This window comes from Hibiscus syriacus, unplaced genomic scaffold (genome assembly GCF_006381635.1).
Source record: "Hibiscus syriacus cultivar Baekdansim isolate YM2019G1 unplaced genomic scaffold, ASM638163v2 tig00110816_pilon, whole genome shotgun sequence".
NCBI classification, from domain to species: Eukaryota; Viridiplantae; Streptophyta; class Magnoliopsida; order Malvales; family Malvaceae; genus Hibiscus; species Hibiscus syriacus.
In genome coordinates, this window is record NW_024062873.1 from 388,960 (window position 1) to 409,674 (window position 20,715).

Consider the following 20,715-nt stretch of genomic DNA (forward strand, 5'->3'; position numbering starts at 1 on the left):
TGCGGCTGCTTTTGGTGTTATGTTTATGTTGGGGGTGGCTCTCAGGTTGTATCTTGTATTTTCTAATGATTAATGAAATCTTAAGGCACTCTTTTCCTCCTCCCGCTGATTAAGAAGCTTATCTATAAGTTCCTTTAATCATGAAGGAGGTTTTTAACGAGGCCTTCAATTCCTATCAAAAAAAAAATCATTAACACTTAAAACATCATTAGCTCCAAATTGAGATCAATATTGCAAATAAGGTCATGATCTCATGTCTAATTTTCTATAGATCTGATCTTCAAGAAGTTAAATAATTCATTCTATCATAAGATTGAAACTTCGGGATTGACTATTGGCACAAAAGATTGTATTCGTTTGGAACTGGACGCCATATTGTTTCAAGTAGCAGAAATAGCCATCTTCTAACCTAGAGTAAGGCTGGCTGTTCTATTTGACTCTCCCCAGTCCCAAGGCATCACAATGCAAAAGCCTAATGAACTAGAGTGCACCTTTATCACACTGAAACTTTATTTTTGGTTATAGATATAGGGGGAAGAGGCTAGAATAGTTAGGAGTTAACTTATCATGATAAATCTCCCATAAGAAATCCTGTTCTTAATTGCAGATGTCTCGTACTTTTTTTCCCTTAAGATGGTAGATGTACTAACCATATCATGTTTGCAAAGCTATAAGAAACTATAGGAATAAGCCAGACCTTTGTCAAAGCAGAGTAGAAACGAGATACTTTTGCAGCTTCGGCACTAAGAAAAGGATGAATGGAACTCTTCAAAGTCATATTGACAGAGCTCTTAACTGCATGTAGTTCCAGAGTTTTGGAAGGTGACCTCATATTTATGAACCCAAAAAGGACATCAATATCATCCGAACAAACCGCAAATAACTTGGATATCAGATTTCTTCCAAACTTTTGCTCACTTGGCAAGCCCCAGATGTCCTGCAACTTCTCGCAAAGATTAAGAGAAGCATTTAAATCTGTATGAACTCCAATTGCCTGACAGCTTGACTTGACTACCAAAGACAAGGAACAGAGGCATTAAAAGAATATCATAAGAACAAAATTAGAGAGACAGGTTAAACAAATCCAAATATGTCTCAAATTAACTACTCACCTGTATGGAGGCTAATTGGATCGTTAAAAGATTTTCTATTTGGAAATTTTTGTACAACTCGATCATGAGCGTCAACAGGGATTCCATGTTCTCTGTCAGTGATGCTGATGGCTTTCAAATTAGCAATTTTGGCCTCATTGTTTGAATTGGAGACCGTAAGCTGATCCTCCTTGTTTCTTTCCTTCTTAAGTTCTGAACACTCATGTTCCTAAATGGATAGGAAAAAACACTTATAGCATGCAAAAGTTGTTCGCCTAAATGATCTCCCTAAGGTCCAATTCCAAACAAGTTCAAAAAATCCACCAATACTTTAGTTCATCATTCCAGAAAAAATTGGTTTTAGATTTATTTCATTTGGCATACAAATTAATATTATAGTAATTCAAAATAAAATACACATACCAGGTCCGCAAGCTGCTTTGAAACACGCCCCAACTCCTTCTGCAATAATTAAATATAATTCAATCAAAATCCTCTCATATAGGTAATATTCCAATACTACCTTATTTATCTTCCAAATGCCCAAGTCAAAATCAGTAAAAGCATCAATGTCACTGAACATTTTAAGAATCTTTAACAACTGACTTCTTTTTCGCCCATAAGAGTAAATACTGTAACAAGAAGTCAGATTAAGCAAGCCTGAAACACTAACCTTTAGGAGCTCGATTTCGAGATCCTTAGTGTTAGCAGAACCACCATCGCGCCGCGCCGTAGTCGAAGGAGTAGCGCATTTAGCAACAAAGCCACTGGAATTCGAGGCGCCAACCAATTCGGTGGGTCTCTGAGAGAGCTCTCTCGGAGGCGAGTAACTGATGGGATCAGTTCGAGATGGAGGCGGCGGAAAATGTAGGGGTTGATTACGTGAAGATGACGAAGGCGGCGGCTCCAGCGGTAAAAAGGAAGAGGAAGGAGTGCGATTGTCTTGGTTAACATAAGAACAAGAAAGAGCGAACTCTTCAACTTGAATAAGTTCCTCCAAGAAACTGGCATCCCATTCTTCTAAATTTTCTTCGTTCATAATTTTATTTTATCCTCTTTGTTTCTTGGCCCTTGTTCTGCTTGAATGAGCGAATGTCTCGACCGTGCTCCTCAGTTTCCTTTGTTTTTTTTTTTGTCTTTTTACTTTTTTTTTAGTTGTCGGAGTTGGGCCAACTGTTGAACCAGGTGCTCCAGACTTGGGCTCTTTTAGCAGTCTGGAAGTACAAAAACATCGATAAACTTAGTCGCTAAACCACTAATATAAAATAAAATAAGGGGCTGTTTGTTTATTTTAAAATAATTAAATACTGACTGATTCAGAGATTCTGTATGAATTAGTTCTGAATGTGACATGTTGTTTGATAATGGCTCTGAATCATTCAGAATGTACTTCTGTGATGAATCATTCAGCATTGTTTTGATGAATCAATCAACACTGAATCATTCAGATATGCGAAACAAACGCGCTGAATGCTGAACCGTTCAATATTCACCGCTGAATGGTTCTATTAAGAGGCAAACAAGCAGCCCCTAAACTACGTATTTAAGTCATCCAATTATTATTTTTGAATCGTTTTAGTCACCTAATTATTATTATTTTCAAAATTATACTTAACTTTTCATTTTGGTTACCACTTACCCGCTGCTAAATTTTTAATGGCGATGTTGGCGTGTCACTATAAGATAATATCATATCATCATTGAAAGGAATAAAAATTATCAAGTTAGTAGATCTATTTATTTTTTAATGGAATGAGACCAAAACGTAATGTTAGGTATAATTTTGAAGAAAAAAATAATTGGATGACTAAAATGAAACCAAAGTGATAATTGAATGATTAAATACGTAGTTTATCCTATGAAATAATAGTAATTAATTATAACATATTACATTTAAAACAATAGTAATTAACTATAACATATTATATCTAAATTTTATTTATAAATTTCACCCTTTATATTATGAAATTAAGAATTAATATTTTTATTTGAATTAATCAAAATTTAGAGAATATAACTTTGTCACTAAACCACTAATAAGTTAAATATTTTATACGTTGATTTAATAGGAGCAATCTCTGTTATCTGGTGACGCATTCTTGAACTCTTTCCAGGTAAGAAATTATGTATCTGCCAACGTAATTGGTTTGTTCATAACTTTCACTTCAATTAATCTGACTGTATGATCTGATTTCTGGGCAGCATTAATAGCAAAAGAAACGAAAAGCTTGTAAAGCATCATGGGTTCGGGTAGTAACCAAAATCAAAGCGACGGTTCCAGAAAAAATATTGAGGGTTTGTACGACGAGTTTCTGAAGATTGTTGCTCCTGAAGATGAAGGAGCAGCTTTCCCACTCGAAAAGTGTCAGTCCTTGTGTTTGAAGTCTTCCCCACTCGATGGCCTGGAAAACTGTAAGTCGAAATGTTGGAAGTCTTCTCGTGATTTAAAATCTGTGAAGTCCTCTGTTGGAGGCGCGCGGGGGCGTAGAAGGTGAGGGCACGCCTCGTGAATTCACAGAAGAAGAAAAACGAAGATTCTTAAACAGGATTTACGAGCCGGTACTGATCCAGGAGATGATTTACGGTTTCGACAGCGGCGAGATGACATTGAAAATGTGGCTCCGAGATTCGTTGAAGCTGCTGGGGGTTGTCGGGATGCTCGGTGTTGGGAAAACAGCGCTTTGTCGCTTAATTCTGGACGCAGTAGAAGTGAAGCAGCGCTATTTCCCGAGGTTCCTGATAACCATGTCCGAGTCCAGGGAGCCCAGATCGATGGAAGAGGTTGTCAAAAGAATGCTGGAGCATCTCGGAGTTGAAGACTAAACCAACATCAACTCCACTTCCAAAGACAATGAAGTGAATAAACTTCCAGGCTTGCTCTATGCTCTTCATCTACGACCCGAAGGTAAGAAGTTCCTGATTGTTCTTGATGATATAAAACAGGAAGACGAGTACTACGAAAAGCTAGCATCTTGCCTGAGGGACGGCCATGGATTCCCGAAACCGTACGGAGGAGCAGCGATTTTGAACGGTAGACATGAGGAACCGATAAAGAAGATAGTCGAAGAACGAAACGTGCATCGACTCCAGCTCCTTTCGGGCCACTAACATTCCTGGGATATATACCAGACCTTGGCTTTGGGTGACGATAGACGACACCCTCGAATCAGAGATGCTTCAGAGGAAGTACAAAAGGAACTGATGAAGAAATGCTGTGGTCTTCCTTTAGCAGCGCTTATTATGGGTAAATTGAAGTATCAACAGAGGACCGAATCCAAAACTCCAGAAAAAGTTACCAGTGATACAGCCAATACACCAAAAAGTTGCCGAACTGTCTAAACCAATAGAAAAACCAAATGTCCACCCTTAGAATCTATTTTTATTTGCAGCCATTAACAACATTAGTATGGTAAAAACTCCCACAATGCAAGTGAAAAAATATTTTATATAAAAAAATAACAAAAGTTTATTAATAACTAATCAGTGCTTAATAGATAAAACCAACCATCATCGACAAAGATGTAGTGGTTGAGAAACATGGGAGAAATGTAATTGGAAAGAGAAAAAACTACAAGAAAATAATAAATGAAGCAAGCTAGTTCACCACACCACCATTATTTCTTGCTAAACAGACAACAGGTGACGAGATTGTTGAGTTTTATTTACTTGCCCACGTTCAACAACCAAAAGAAAGTGACCAGCTGTCCACCTTTGCTTACCTCCGCAGCATGTGTATTTGCTCCGCAATGACTCGCCGCATACGACACTAATTCCACCCACACTCTGCTCATTATCTTCCATTTATCCTCGCCGACCATCGTCTGCAGCTCTTTTGCCAGTATACTTGCATTGAACAACACCGATTTACTTCGGTCTCCCTTCACTTCCTTGGGTCCGACATCCGTATTTGCCGACATTATCTGTTCGCAAGCCTCCTTGTCTTTATTTGGACCTAAACTCCGACTCTTGAAGAATCTTTTGGCCTCCTCACATGTGTCTCGGAATCTTATTTTCACGATACCGGCCACGGCAGACATCATGGTTGGCTGAAATACTAGAAGATACAGCATGTAATCCAATAGAGTTTTGCTTAACTGTAGACGTGTTACCCTCACGCCAATAGGTTCCTTTTCAGTGTGGTAGCATAGATCGGTGGCAATGTGCCACAGGAGAATGCTCTCATCATATGGAACATCAGTCACGTACTTGAGTAAGTTGTTATAATCATGGTCCGAGTCCGTCAAGGCCCAATCGCCTCGGGCCGACGATATCCTCTTTGCTGTTTCCGGAGTATCCGCAAAATCAGATTTATTTTTTAGCTCCTCGAAGATGAATTCCCATAGATCCTTAGTGAATGATGTCGTAACCGTCTTTCGGTTGGGCCCCGAATTGGACTTCGACTTGAAATAATTGGTTGGGAGTCGTCACTGACCACTTTAAAACAAATTTAGGTGGGTCGGACACCATCTTACTAATCTGCGTTTTTACGGGAAATGTGTCGGGTTTGGGAGTCGGTTACGGTCAAGGAAGGATTAGCACCCTTGAACCGCCATTTCGGTACCAATTAATTTGCCGGTTGTCTTAAATTAAGAAAATTGTAATTTAAAATTAAAAGGTAAAAATACAATAACAATTACTTACCTTAGATAGTTTTAAAGGTGTGGCCTTTTATTTCCTTTTCGAATAGTTTACAATAGCTTTGCCTTTGTATTTTCCGTGCTTTCCTCTGTATTTTGTATATAAATCGTGTATTACAAATGGGGAGGATTACATGTATTTATAGTGAAAAAAAACTAACTATTTTTAGAATCCTATTAACAATAGAATCCTAATGAAACTAGAATCCTTGCTCGGTTGTTGCACGTTTATTGGTGTGGTTGTTGCTTTAAAAGATATGTTAGTAGAAGAGTCCTCCTAGGAGAGGAACTCTTGCTAGTTCTATCTTTTAAGAAAATAGGTGTCTACAGCTGCCCCTCTTTGTCCTTTTTAGTGGAACGAAAAATAGGACAAAGATAAAAAGACACAAATTTTCGTTTAGTGGAGTTGAAGAATAACTCTCTGTCGAATTGAATTGCGGATGGCTCATCCGTCGCGAAGTCGAGTCCATCTTGAAATGATTTGAATCAGAATATGGCTTCTTGTTGTAGTCCACTTTGGTCTTCTTCTCGGTTTAAAGACTTTGGCTAAAAATTCGACTGGAAAGTAATCTCTTGACTCCATAATGTGGTTGATATGCCCTCGAGCTGAATGGAAACCGAACTCGAAAAGTCTTCGCTGACAGATAGCTTTTCTCGACTTAAGCTATGCTGACGGAAAAAATGCTTCTTGCAACTAAGGCACGACTAACCCAGACCTTCTTCTCGGCTTGAAAAACCTCGATTGCAGCCGGACAATAGTGTGATTGAGGTGTCATCGAGCTGAATGGAATCCAACCCGACAATTTTATTGACAGATAGCCCTTCTTGCCTTGAGTTATGCTGTAAATGATGTGCCTTAGAGCTGAGCATAGTCGAACTCGAAGGTCTTTTGGTGACAGATAACCCTTATAGCCTTGAGTTATGCTGTAAAGATGTGCCTCGAAGCTGAGTGTAATTGAACTCGAGGGTTTGGTGTTTCAAGAGAAACATTTTCAAAGGTTTTTTGTGTGTGTGTTTCAAGAGAAACAATTTCTAGGGTTTTTTTTTGTGTTTCAAGAGAAACTGTCTCAAGAGGGACAAAATTTGTTTCAAAAGAAACTGTCTCAAGAGAGACAAAACTTAGTTCTAAAAGAAACTGTCTCAAGGGAGACGAAATTTGTTTCAAGGAAAAGATATTCAAAGATTTTGTTTCAAGGAAAACTATCTCAAGAGAGACAAAATTTGTTTCAAGGGAAACCGTCTCAAGAGAGACAAGATTTTGTTTCAAGGGAAACTGTCTCAAAACTAGTTTAAGGGGAACTGATTTAAATATTTTGTGTTTCAAGGGAAACGTTTTCAAGGTTTATGTTTCAAGAGAAACTATCTCAAGGGAGACAAAATTTTGTTTCAAGGGAAACTATCTCAAGAGAGACAAAATTAATTTCAAAGGAAATATTTTCAATGTTTATGTTTCAAGAGAAACTGTCTCAAGGGAGACAAAATTTTGTTTCAAGGGAAACTACCCCAAGCGAGATAAAATTCATTTCAAGGGAAATGTTTTCAATGTTTATGTTTCAAGGGAGACAAAATTTCGTTTCAAGGGAAACTATCTCAATTGAGATAAAATTCATTTCAAGGGAAATGTTTTCAATGTTTATGTTTCAAGAGAAACTGTCTCAAGGGAGATAAAATTTAGTTCCAAAAGAAAATGTCTCAAGGGAGACGAAATTAGTTTCAATGAAAACAGATTCAAATATTTTGTTTCAAGGGAAACTTGGAAACTGTCTCAAGAAAGACAATGGTGAGCACGATTCCCTTCGCCGTGAAGTTGAAACTGTGGATGACCCCTTCGTTGTGAAGTTGAGCCTTGGAATTAGATATCCTTCGTCGTGAAGTTGAATTCCAAGTAAGTTGTATTGTTCCGAGTCCAATATCCTCCGCCGTGAAGTTAAAATTGGCTCTGGAACTAAGAAATTGTTTGTTGACAGCCAGCCGCCCCTTCGCTGTGAAGTTGAGCTTGTGCTGTCTCGAGTCCAATATCCTTCGTTGTGAAGTTGAAATTGGCTCCGAAATTGGGAAATTATTTGTTGACAACCAGCCGTCCCTTCGTTTTGAAGTTGAACTTGTGTTGTCTCGAGTCCAATATCATTCGCTGTGAAGTTGAAATTGGGAAATTGTTTATTGACAACCAGTCGTCCCTTCGTTGTGGAGTTGAACTTATGTTGTCTCGAGTGGCACGATATCCTCCGTCGTGGAGTTAAAATCGCAGGTGGACCTTTCGTCGTGAAGTTGAGTCTTGACTTGGATATCATTCTTTGTGAAGTTGAAATCCAAGTATTGTATGTTGCGGGTGGACACGATTCCCTTCACCGTGAAGTCGAAACCATGGATGACCCTTTATTGTGAAGTTTGGCTTCGAGCTAGATATCTTTCGTCGTGAAGTTGAAATCTACCCTCGAGTGATTTGTGTCGCTTTGAGTTCAATATCCTTCGCCGTGAAGTTGAAATTGACTCTGACTGAAACTGGAAAGTTGTTTTGTTGTCAGACAGTTGCCCCTTCACTGTGAGGTAGAGCAACCACCATGTGCTTTTGAATCGAGTATCATTCATCTTGAAGTTGAAACTTGACTTTAAAAGCTGCAAAAACTTATGTATACAAAAAATGATAAAGCGATGCTCTTAAGTATGTCTAAGATGCATGTAACATGAATTAGTATTGTTTTATCCCCTGGATGGAGTCTCGTGCTTTGTGTGCTTGTTCCTGCATATGGAGGAAATGCCTTCAAAAGGTCTGATAATTTGCATCAGGATGTTGAATTCCCAAAGATGCCCCAATATTCGATGTTGAATCTCAAAAAATGCCCCAACATTTGATGTTAAGTCTAAAAAAATGCCCCAATATTTGATGTTGAATCTTCAAAGATGCCCTCATTGTTCCTGATTTCTTGCTTCAGTATTGATTCTAAGCATGAGTTTTGCGTTTGAGAGCCACATGTCATTTACCAAGATCCACTCTAGAGAGATTGTCTTGTTTTGAAAAAAAATGTTTTTCTTTCTTTTTTATTTTCAAAGTTCTGAAAATATAAAAAAAGAGTCAAAAAATGTTTAACCAAAAGTTTTGAAAATATTGCCACTTTCACGGTTTTACAATTGAGACAAATCATAAAACTAGAGTTCATTGGATATCAAATAATTAATTACATTGTTAATCATTCAATAAATTATAGTCGTTTGACACGTGCCAAGATCAAATCTATTTTTGGGAAATGGTTAAGTAAGGAATGGAGAAAAATGTCTCAGGTTATTGTGTTTGGTCAAAGGTTTGGCATTTTTGTTTATTTGATGCTCAAAGGTTTGATGGGGCATCTTGCATGCTCCTCTATTGGAAGTGTTCTCCGATTCCCAACTTTCATGGTCAAGCTCGGATTGTGCGATGCCTTATCAAGGAATTCGTGCGATCGCCTCAGCTGCCCAATTTTTGTATTCGAGCCGCCTTTTCAAGTTTTCAACTTGAATCCTCCTTTGGTTTCAAGACGTCATTCGTAATTTACGTCTTAAACCCCCTTTTGTTATTTTTCTCTATCATGCATTAATTACATATTTTTGCAAATAAAGATTAATCTGATGGGCGGGATGAAATCTGAAGATAGTCACTTCTGTTTAGAAATCCATGTATGATTAGAATGGACTTTTAAGGCACGTAACGTTGGTCATGGTTCATGGTTATGAAAGAAAGGGATAAAAGGCCCAAACAAGTATTTAAGGGTGATTGAACCAAAGATCAATTCATTCTGATATCTTTGATCATATCTTGCTCAATTTGAATATGCTCGTATGTGTCTCTCTCTTGATGCTCCATGATCTTCGAGTGGAGTGATTTAGTAATTCAGAAGTGATTGTGCTTGATCAATCTCATTTGAGGCTCTATGATCTTCGAGTGAAGTGGTTCAGTGATTCGGAAATGATTGTGCTTGATCAATCTCATAGTTTGAATCTCGATGCGTCATTTGAATCGATAGAATCTTTGCATATGCATCTTGTCTTCTTTTTTCTTCAATTTTCCTTTGTTTTTTTCTCTTTTTATTTTCTCTTTTTCTCTTTTTGCTTTGATTAAATCTTTGCACTTGGCATTTAGTTCACTTTTCAGTATCTCATCTGAATCAATGTCTTCACTCATACGAGCAAAGTTTCTCCACCTTGCCCCCCGGTGTGGAGGGTGATCCTTGGTTAGGGTTAAATCAGAAGAAAAATATTATAGGCTCAAAAGGGGACACAAGGGATATATATTTTCTCCTGTTGTGAAGGGGTGAAGAAAGAAAGTCGTTCATCATTTCATACATGGAAGTCCTCACAGAAGAGGTATCCCCAGGGGGACAGATTTTCAGGATTATTTTTATTCACATGAAAACAGTGTAATTAATGTATGGTAGAATTATTCCGAGTGAATTCTTCTTTTTGCTTTTTGCCCCCAACATGTCTCAATGTTCATGCTTCCTGCGAGATGCCCCAAGTTGAGTCTTAGAAGAAGGCTCATGAACAACTCAATGCCTTTGGTTTTAATGGCATAAAAATGTCAATTTTGAGTCTAAAAAGACAATGGTGTGACTTTATTTAACTCAAAGAAAGGTATGGGTGTATCAAAAGATAAAGGCAATATTCAAAAGTTTCAAAGGGAGGTAATGTAAAAATTTGGTCTTTTTGGTAATGACCATGAGTTATTTTGGGTAAATAATTAAGGTATTTTATTTTAGGTTTGATACAGATAAGAAAGATCTAATCTTGCCATATGTCAAAAACCTATAATTCTTGAAGAATTAAAAGAATCTTTAATTCATTTAATATTCGAAAACTAAAGATTAAAATTTGTTCAATTGCTCCACCTTAGAAAGTAGCATAAATTCAATCGTTTAAAAGATTAAGCAAACATGAAAGATCAAAGACGTGTTCAAACAAAACAATCCTCTAAGTGCAAATGATATATGCAATGCCCCTTCTTCGGCTGTCCATGCCCCTGAATCCATCAGGTTTTGGATCTCGCGCTTCAACGCCTTATAGTTCTCAGAGGAATGTTTGGAGCATCCTATGTGGCAACTGCAAACAACTTCAACATCGTAGCCTTAGGATGTGTGGACTCTCTTCTCAGATCATCCTGGCAGACTTAGTCGTTCAACCAGCTGATCGGGCTTATTCGTTGTGATTTCAGTTTTTTTCTTTTGATGTTACAATCTTGCTTCCATGTGGTGTCATGTGGTTAAAACCACTTCATCGAATCCTCCATGAAGAAATTTCATGTTTATGAAAATGCTTAAAAATGAAATGTAGATGAAAAATGCAAAATGCAAAAATGCATGAAATGTTCGAGGCATTGATCCAAAAACATGTATGTTATTATAAATAATCTTTATTGGGACAAAAGTGTTTTATCTTTTAAGAGACAATAAACATATTTAAAGGTACATCCAGACTAAATCCTCTAGACCTTGAAACAAGTTAACTAGTCTTCTACCTTCGTCTTTCACCGGTTGAATAACATTTCGAACTGCTCCGGCCTCTCTGGATGAACCGTGAAAATGTTGAGTTTTTTTTGTACTGGTTCCTAAAAATATCGAATGACTGCATCTCTGGCTTTCACCCTTTGCTGAATCGGAAACTCCATTGAAATTCTCCATCAAATGGATTATCCGAAGTTCATTTGTTTGTTTCTTGAATTTGTCGACGGTGACTTGCCATCTTGTTCTTGTGGTCTTTGAATGGACTCTCGAGGTTAGTAACATTTTTCTCGTGTTGCCCCTGCCACCTTTGTCAACCCATTGAAAAGTTAACTTTTGATGTACTTGATTGTGGGCACCACGTCTTCTTGATCGAATGTGACACATAGTTGCCTTGCAGATTGTCCTCATTTTCTTTCTGAGTCCTTTCTGACCATAGTCGGACCCCTGCGTTCTTCATCTCTTGTATTACAACCCTTTGTCCATTAATGCATATTATTCATGTTTAACAAACACTTTTTTAGTGGATCAACACCTCTTTTAAATGATGCGAATGATGAGAACAAAATAAAAGAGAACAAAAAATAAAAAGAGTTAGTGAGGTAAATCAAAACAATAATAAAAATGAAAATCATACCCCACATGTTTTAATTCCTACCCGGACATGATCTCTTTCCCGCATGCTAATTTTAAACAAATCATAACCGTATATTTGTCTAGTTCGCATGCTTTGAACAGAAAATAAAGCATGAAACAAAACAGCCTATGGTTTGCAATGAAGTTTTGGGGTGGGCTCTAATTCTCCATGGTCTCTCAGTTTTGGTTCTATAGAAAGGTACCCGAGTTCTCCTGCTGGTGCCCCTTTGGGCTTGCCAGACCCTTAGTTTTAAACCCATCACAGGCTTGTGTGGACTAAGTTAAACTCGAGAGGATACATTCCCTTATGTCCATATAGAGAATAAATTCACACGAAGACATAAGGTATATGAATCCTAAAGGTTACTTGCTAGGCCCATACGGAGATTAAATTCTCACGAAGGCGTCGCTTTCACCCCCACTTAAAATGGTTCAGAGCTCGGGTATAGAACCTGAGATAAACACTTTAAAAAAATCTGAAATCATTAAAAAATGTCAGTACAATTATTTATTTGAAAAATGTAATCAAAAGTAAGTAATAAAGATAAAAAATTACCTTAAAATTCAAACTTACCCTTTTAGTTAAAAAGACAACTGAAAATTACCTTAGCATGACTCGCTTACCTTTCCCCAGTGGAGTCGCCAAGCTGTCGTAACCGTCTTTCGATTGGGCCCCAAATTGGGCTTCGACTTGAAATAATTGGGTTGAGAGTTGCCACCGACCACTTTAAAACGAATTTAAGTGGGTCGGACACCATATTACATGATCTGCGTTTTTACTAGAAATGTGTCGGGTTCGGGAGTCGTTCACGGTAAGGAAGGATTAGCACCATTGAACCGCCCTTTCGGTACCAATTAATTTGTCGGTTGTCTTAAATTAAGAAAATTGTAATTTAAAATTAATAGGTAAAAATACAATCACAATTACTTATCTTAGATAGTTTTAAAGGTGTGGTCTTTTATTTTATTTTCGAATCGTTTACAATAGCTTTGCCTTTGTATTTTTCGTGCTTTCCTCTGTATTTTGTATGTAAATCGTGTGTTACAAATGGGGAGTATTATGTATTTATAGTGAAAAAAACTAGCTATTTTTAGAATCCTATTAACAATATAATCTATTAACAATATAATCCTAATGCAACTAGACTCCTTGCTCGGTTGTTGCACGTTTGTTAGTGTGGTTGTTGCTTTAAAATATATGGTGGTGGAAGAGTCCTCCTAGGAGAGGAACTCTTGCTAGTTCTATCTTTTAAGAAAATGGGTGTCTACAAATGGCTCATAGGACACATACAACAACTCATCCACAGTATCCTCCCTGAACAACCTGAAGAATTTGATGAAGGGCCAACGGAGAATTTTCAACTTTTCTCTGATACGCCCCAAGTATCCACCAATGTCTTTACAGATTTTGGTAAGACGATCAAAAACATTTTTGAGTCCCAACAAACCAAATATTTTCCCACACACGATTAGACACAAACTTGGGAACTAATGGATGCTTTTTTTGCTTTCGAGACAATACCTTATTAAGTTGTGAGATGAGATGGATACAGACCACCTTCAAAACACAAGGGGAGTGGCCAACACCTGATGTCGGATCGTACATTTACACAGATACCACTATGGTTTCTAGAGGGCAAGGAAAGTTTTGAAGACGAATGTCACGGGCTGGGACTAGGACCATCAAGGTTCTTTATACGAGTAAAGGTCCTGTCCGAGAAAATGATGGTGAGGAGGGCTATTACATAAGGGAAATGGCACCAAGAAGCAAAGTGTAGGTGATTCCAACATCAACTCCACGGAAGTCATCTTTTGTTTTGAAATAAAAGAGTCCAAGAGTTGCCAAAGTGAACCCAAAAGCAAGGAACCTACAAGAAAATCCAACCCAAGAATGCACAACTTCTAGCTTGGTATAGAGAGTACCATATATGAAGTTGAGCTCGACCTCGATTACCCTCGGAGCATCTTCAGCGAATCTCCTGGTGAAGAATTGGCGACTCTCGCCGCGCTCAAAAAAGCTGAAGATGAGATCTACGATGAGTCCCTTGAATGTCTTGAAGTAGTGATAAACATGGTGCATTACTTCAAAATCATTCAAGTCACATTCCTTTGGTGGAGTATTAGAAGCCTTGGCCTCTTTATCAGGCTCTGGTGCCATAGTAATCGTCGTCGGAAGCGCTGTCGTTCTCTTGAACGCGTATTCCTCCATGAACTTGGCGTAGTTCGGACCAGGATCCGCCTTTTTAAGCATCGAATCACAAAATTTGTCCAAGCCAGCGTACGTTCCCCGTATTTGATGATCCCCACACAAAACATGAGTACCGTGAGGAACATTAGCTTGTCGTTGGAAAGTGACTAGAAAAAGACATAGATAACAGCCCTCGCTTGAAAAACAAGGCCGAGCAGATGCCTTAGCCAAAGCTGATTATCTTCGAGAGAAAAAGCAGTGATGGTGTCAGGGCCACCGAGGTGCAATAAAAGGAATGAGGCCCAGAATGCTAGCAGATCAGGGTTCTACTTCGGGATGGAGTTTTTATCTTGGTTGCGTTGGTTGTTGGAGATGAGACCGACGGAGAAATTGGCAGTTGCATCGGCCAACAAGTATGCAAGTCAAATGAGGGAGATGACGAGCCTTTTCCTGGCGGATTTTCGGATTGGGGCCACGAAAATCAATATGACTGCAACCAGAGACTGAACAAAATAGAACCCTGGATGTTCCATTTGTCCCATAGCACTTTGACTCCCAAAGGGATAGATCGAACTTGAACATCTTCTTCCCTCTACACTCTTGTGAAATTACTCACATGATATTGAGCACACACACTGGCTTGCTTTAATACCAATCTCTTTATGTAGAAAAAAATGCTTTCGTAAAACTTACAAAAGCTTTAGGTGCTTAGCTATTCCACCTTTCGTCACTCGTCTTCCTCAACATTAAAGCTAAAGCTTACGTTCCTTGGCTCATCAATTGGTTTCCCTTTATGGAACAAAAGCTTGTGATTCTTGGCTGTGATTCTTCACAAAGAACAAACTTAGTTATGTCTATTAAGGAATTGTTAAAATATACCTTAGCATTCCGCACTTTTTATCCGCAATGAGACTGATTGGGTCTTTTTTGCACTTTTGGTTCTTCTTCGTACAAGCTTTGCTAGGCGAATGGTTTCTGCCCTTTTATGCTTAGTTTCTATAAACTTCAGTCTCCTTTCTACTTCTAGAAGCTTCCATCCTTGACATATAGTTTTGGATCATTTTCAATCTCAATAGGAACATGTGTCATCAATGACATGTTTTTATAAGCTAAACTTTACACAACTTATTAGGAACCGCTGCAACGAAACCCGAAAAAGCCCAAAAGGAATCAACCTCTCAAATGACCCAATAATGGAGTCTGGGTAAGCGGTGATGAATCATGCATGAAGAAGATTCAAACTAAGCAGAGCACCTTTCAATGATATCACTAAACTGATTTTTCTATAAAGAGAATAGACATTACAATACCTAATCCTCATTTGATTAAGCAACAAGACAATCACAACACTTCTAAAATCTCCTTTATACTGGAAAAATACAAGTAAATTCCGAATGCAACCTCAGTCTTGCCTCACAAATGGTGAGGAGCTAACATCTGTGCTGTAAAACGAATCTTCTCCCCCATAGTAGTTGTCATCTTTCTTGTCTTCCCACTTGAGAACCTCCCTTATGTACTTAAATGCTTCGTCGATCGTTACCTGATGATCCCTTGCCCTAGCTTGCCATACAAAAGGTTTCTGTCCGGTAAGGGAAGCATACAGATCCTTGAACTTCATTGCGATGTAAAAGTAAGCCTGTTGAGCCAGGGAGTGATGGTTATGGAGAGGCCTAACTGGACTGAAATCATTGAACCACTCGCATGTGCTTAACGGCACCTGGTTGACTTTCTCCTCGAACAGATCATACTTGTTTAGTATCAACACGAATGGGGTATCCTTAAAACAAGGGTGCCTTATCATTGTTTCAAATAGCTCCTCTGCCTGCAACATCTTATTCTGAAGTAGCGTCTCACTGCCACTACACTCTGGTGCTATCGATATCTGATCATAATCGCTAAGGGACACGCAGAAGACTACTGAATGCACGTCTTCAAACATTTCCACCCACTTGCACCCCTCGTTCATCCCCTTCGCATTTACCCTTATAAGTTGAAACCTGTAAAAAGTAAAAACATGAAAAATTAGCCCATAGATGCAAGGAATACCCAGCATGCCAATCGGTAACATGCACCCCATTGACAAAGGATAATAACTAACAGAATGACAGGAACGAATTACTTGGTCAGGGGCAGGGCTGGAGCTTCCAAATTGTCTGTGTAGGTTTCGGACATTGGACTACGATCATCGAGCGAAAACTCAATCAAAGCCAAACCATTCCCTTGAGTAATCCCTTCAGCATAAAGGATATCACGATCAGAAGGTTCATATTCGTTGCTTGACACCTCAACTGCCTGAAGGAATCAAAAGTATATCGCATAGGTCAAGATATTGCTGTAAATTTGAGATAAGTTGGTTTTTACTTTTTGGGGGATCTTCCTTGAGTTGAATAACTTGAATATCAAATGGCCAAGTAAAATTGGTAACGATTAAGCCAACATATTAAACATAAAATGTATGATACAGGAAATAAATTTGACAGAAAATAAGATGACACACCCTGCTTAAGAAGTACTCTGCAACCTCTGGAAGAAAGTGAAGCTCATCTTTTCTTTTATATGTTTGCTGTATAGCAGGATCTTTCCACAACTCCTCAACTAATGGAGCATACTCACGAGTTGCTGCAGGGAAAAAAGCATCCAAATCTCCCGTGGCTATGATGTCCAGAAGCCAATCAGAAAAATGCTTTAGCCTTGGGTTAATCGAATATACGCACTGGTTAGTTTCACCAAAGTCAACCACCCCACCTGAAATAATATAATAGCTTAGTTTAGATACTGGCAGAGTTGCGACGCTATTAAACAGTTCTTTTTGCTTTTGACCAGCTGTGAGAAACCTATAAGCATCATCATGTAACAAACCTATATAAAACACTAGAGAAAACAACTGCTAGAAACACTTTTTAATAGTAATAAAAAAATGTAATATGCTTATCGAAGTGATATATAAGTTATAAAACAAGTTAACTAGGTATTAACAAGTACTACTTTAAAAGCTCAAAACTACATTTAAAATCAAAAAACTTTTGATGTAGAGAAATGTTACCTGCTTCAATGTTCTCATCATCAGGAACTAGTTCTCTTGTACAAGACATTGCTTCCTCCTCGAACCGCTCTCTTCCATCAAGTAATATGCTCAGGTATCTGTACATATTGCTCTGGATTATCAACTTGAGATCCTGCAGTTCCTCTGTAGAAAACCCATTCCCATACAAAAATTTTGCCTGTTCAATATGCATCTGAGCATTAGAAAATGGCATGAACTGCAGTTCTAATAACTGAATTTTATCACTTGAGACAAAGGAAACTTGCCCACATCTTAACCATTATACAACATAAGACCAAAAGCTACTAGACCAAGAAAGCATGAAGGAAAAGGACATGCAGCCCACGCCGCTGAAAGCACTGTTGATCTATATGCAAAGAAACAGACTCAAAAGTTTTCATGGACTGCATATGCTTAAATATTTGTCATCTACTAGGGATTGGAGTGGCAGACATTCTTCATGTTCATGCAAGATATTCTGCTAACTTCCATCCAGGCAATAAATTTCTGGAGTGATTTAAGTTTCATCTTCAATGCAATTATGCAACTATGTCTATGCATGTGGCAGGGCAACAAGCAACATGATAGAAAGAGAAAAATAAAGCAGCAAGGAAAAGGCAAAACCTGCTTGAAAATGGTGCTTGTTCCAGAGCCTTGAAGCCCCAGTAGAAGAAGTTTTTGGGTCCTTTTCTGCTCTAGGTAATTTGGAACAGTAGAATAATTGCTAGCCTCCTATCTTGCTCCTTGTGGTTGACCATGAAGCACAGGCAAAGAGAACAAGGTACAGATAAAACGAGTCGATGCCAGCATTGGAAAACCAAATCCAAATCACATCACATATAGAATACCCATGATGCTATTGAGGTCGTTGGTACTTTGTTATACCTTCTCCCAGATGTTTCCTCTAATGTTATTTTGACCTTCTTCCTCATACCGACCATCATCATAAACCCAAAAGCGTGTGTCACGTGGACACTGCACATTTGCCAACTGAAAGCATCAACTGGATACGTCAATGATTGGTTAAAGAATATGAAGATATACATTAAATATAATATTATATTCCCATCCACATTTTAATCAGTTGTGGAGGCTAAAAATATATCAAAATGTCAAAAAGAGAAGGCATAATACAGAAAAGTTAGTTATTAAAGTATTTCTTAAGAGGAATCTGTTACTTTTAACCAGTAATGACAAAGAACCGACAAGGGAAGTTAAGTACGATATTTGAATAGGGATATAGTAGTTGGTACAATTAAAATGGGGAAATTACAATATGCATGTGTGTATAATAGAGAATATGATGCTAAAGCTCAAACAACTTTTACTTAAAACCTTGACATGTTACATTCTAAGTATGTCTATAGCCTAGCATTATATGGCATATATCATAAAGACCTAAAATTATGCAACAGAGTGAATATTCTAAAGCTCAAACAACTTTTTCTTAAAGCCTTGACATGTTACATTCCAAGCACATGATTTCAGCCTAGCACATGGCATATCATAAAGGCTGAAAATCAACGGTATATTGCAACTTCTAACGTTGTTCGGTACATATTCATAGTTATATGCACCAGGAAATTACAAAAATAAAGTAACAGACAGGTTGCTCTTTACATGATAGGTATTGCGAGCACACCAAAAACACACATGCCTAGACCATGGACCCAACTCTTAAATTTTACATGAATATCAAACATCTGCTTGTTCCATGCCAAGACTAGGCAAGTAACCACCAAGGTATAGCAAGTAACAACATATAACAGATCCTGTATAACTATTATATGCTACCTTTAGCACCCTCAATTCAAGTTTCGTAATTTCCCGGCCATTGATATAGACTTCAGTATTACCATTGCTTGCATCAGGATTAAGCTTCCCCGTGAAATTTAAGTTTGAACTAATGATCCGATCTGGTTTTTCGCCTTCCTGTCAATTCAATATGAAGTCATAATAAAATCAAATCTCACACTGTAGATGTTTTCCCTTCTTGTTCAATTAGGAAAAGTCGTGTGAAACATAAAATGACACATATTGCAAGTACGAACTTACTTTTCCCCAGAGACCGGATTCCTTGTCATACCAATATCTACCAGGCTTCAGCTTCCTCGGAGGTAAAGGGCATCCAAGTAATTCTTCCATCTCTTCCGGCTTCAATGGATACCCATTCACAATTAACTGCTCTGGTCGGAGCTGATTAGCAGCACATTCTTTCTCTGCTTTCATAATCTGCTTTACCTCCAAAGGACTAAGTAACCTTGAAAAGAGCCTAGAATGTTTTCCTAGTCTTGACCGCTTCGATTCATCAATGGGCTGGCCAATGCATGTCTCGCACTTCCGTCCTTCTGGCATTGAGCCCATTGCCCTTAGCACACAACTGCTGCAATACTTAACATCACAAACCAGGCAAGACTCCTTTGTTTCCCATTTCCTCTTACCGCAACGATAACAAATTCTTTTCTTCTTCTTCTTTTCTTTTGAAACCCCAACAAATTCAGGAAAAACCGGCTTATCCATGTCAACATCTTTCCTCTCTGACCTTTCAACAGTATTAAATGTGACGACTGGCACTCTCCTTGCTTCATCAACAACTTGTCTCGCAGGATTGCGAACTGAACCAGGAGAAGCAGAAGGAGAAGCTGAAGAAAAATCAGGGTTTTGCAAGACAGATACTACTGACTCAGAGCTTGCTGAAACCCTTGGACTCTGTGTAGGCGGGCTTGTGACACCAGCAATATAAGATACTGGCAAGGGGATTGGTTCAATAACTGGGGGGGCAGTATTAGCAACTGACCTTTGGGACTCTGATAGTGATTCTGCAGTAGAGATGGCATGTGAATTGACATCAAGAGGCTCAACTCTAGGCAGCTCATAAGCAACCGGAGGGCCCTTATACTCCATAGCTATAGAGTAATCAAGCTCCGATGAACTTCAGGGAGAGATGCACCTGGTGGGAGCATTTTCCTGACCAATTCTTTCCCACTCTCACTTTCCTTTTGCTCCATATTTTCCAATATAATACAAAGAGCAATGTACCCTAACTGAGTCTCAAACTACAACTTCTCAAGTGTCAACCATTTCAATCAAACTCTTCAAAGTCCAGTTATTACTTACGAGTTTTGATATCCTTGCAGCTTTTCTCAGAATAGATAACTTGCAAAGCTAGAATCACCTCAAATTACCTGGAAAGCAATCACCATAACAGTGAATTCATCGGCCCTCGGTGATGCTTCCTTGCAATGAAAGCAGAAATAATCACCTGGCTGTCAGACCTCAACAAACAAATTTTCACCCCATGAGAAAGTATTCAAGTTTGAAAGGACATACCGGAAAGATCAATCATTTGACCCAAATTAAAAAGAAATAAAATTCAAACCAATTGTTCAATCGAATATGGCAAATAAAATATGCCCAAATATATCTGAATCACACTCTTTTTTATAAGAATTGAAATAACTAGAACAATCGACAGTGAGACAAAAATAATAACAGAGGAAAACCCACATTTTAAGTCCAAGAGAAGACTTTAACCCTATAATATCCTAAATTCACATAAGATCCAAATATAGTATATGAAAGTCTGATACTAAGAGAGATTCAAGTTAACACATAAAAGCTTTTTAACTTTGAAAAAGGGATGAAATTTAAT

The 20,715-nt window shown here is 38.2% G+C and overlaps 2 protein-coding genes and 1 pseudogene across 2 annotated transcripts in view; 1 reads left to right on the forward strand and 2 right to left on the reverse strand.

The window, feature by feature from the left end:
* The window catches only part of LOC120141957 (protein SENSITIVE TO UV 2-like), an 8,237-nt gene extending 6,061 nt beyond the window's left edge, over nt 1–2,176 (reverse strand). Inside the window, exons 1-4 of the mRNA XM_039156718.1 lie at nt 1,765–2,176; nt 1,515–1,553; nt 1,113–1,320; nt 698–1,011 (exon numbers count right to left, since the gene is read on the reverse strand). Of these exons, the coding sequence (XP_039012649.1) occupies nt 698–1,011; nt 1,113–1,320; nt 1,515–1,553; nt 1,765–2,130 (927 nt within the window). The 5' untranslated portion in view covers nt 2,131–2,176. The remainder of the gene's footprint in view (nt 1–697; nt 1,012–1,112; nt 1,321–1,514; nt 1,554–1,764) is intronic.
* Nucleotides 2,177–3,401: 1,225 nt separating this feature from the next.
* LOC120141917 (probable disease resistance protein At4g19060) lies at nt 3,402–4,474 on the forward strand. Its single transcript, XM_039156677.1, has 2 exons — nt 3,402–3,905; nt 3,936–4,474. Exons 1-2 carry the CDS (start codon nt 3,666–3,668, stop codon nt 4,197–4,199), a joined length of 504 nt encoding a protein of 167 aa, XP_039012608.1. The 5' UTR covers nt 3,402–3,665; the 3' UTR covers nt 4,200–4,474.
* Nucleotides 4,475–15,345: 10,871 nt separating this feature from the next.
* Nucleotides 15,346–20,466, reverse strand: LOC120141943 (annotated as a pseudogene).
* Nucleotides 20,467–20,715: the final 249 nt, after the last annotated feature.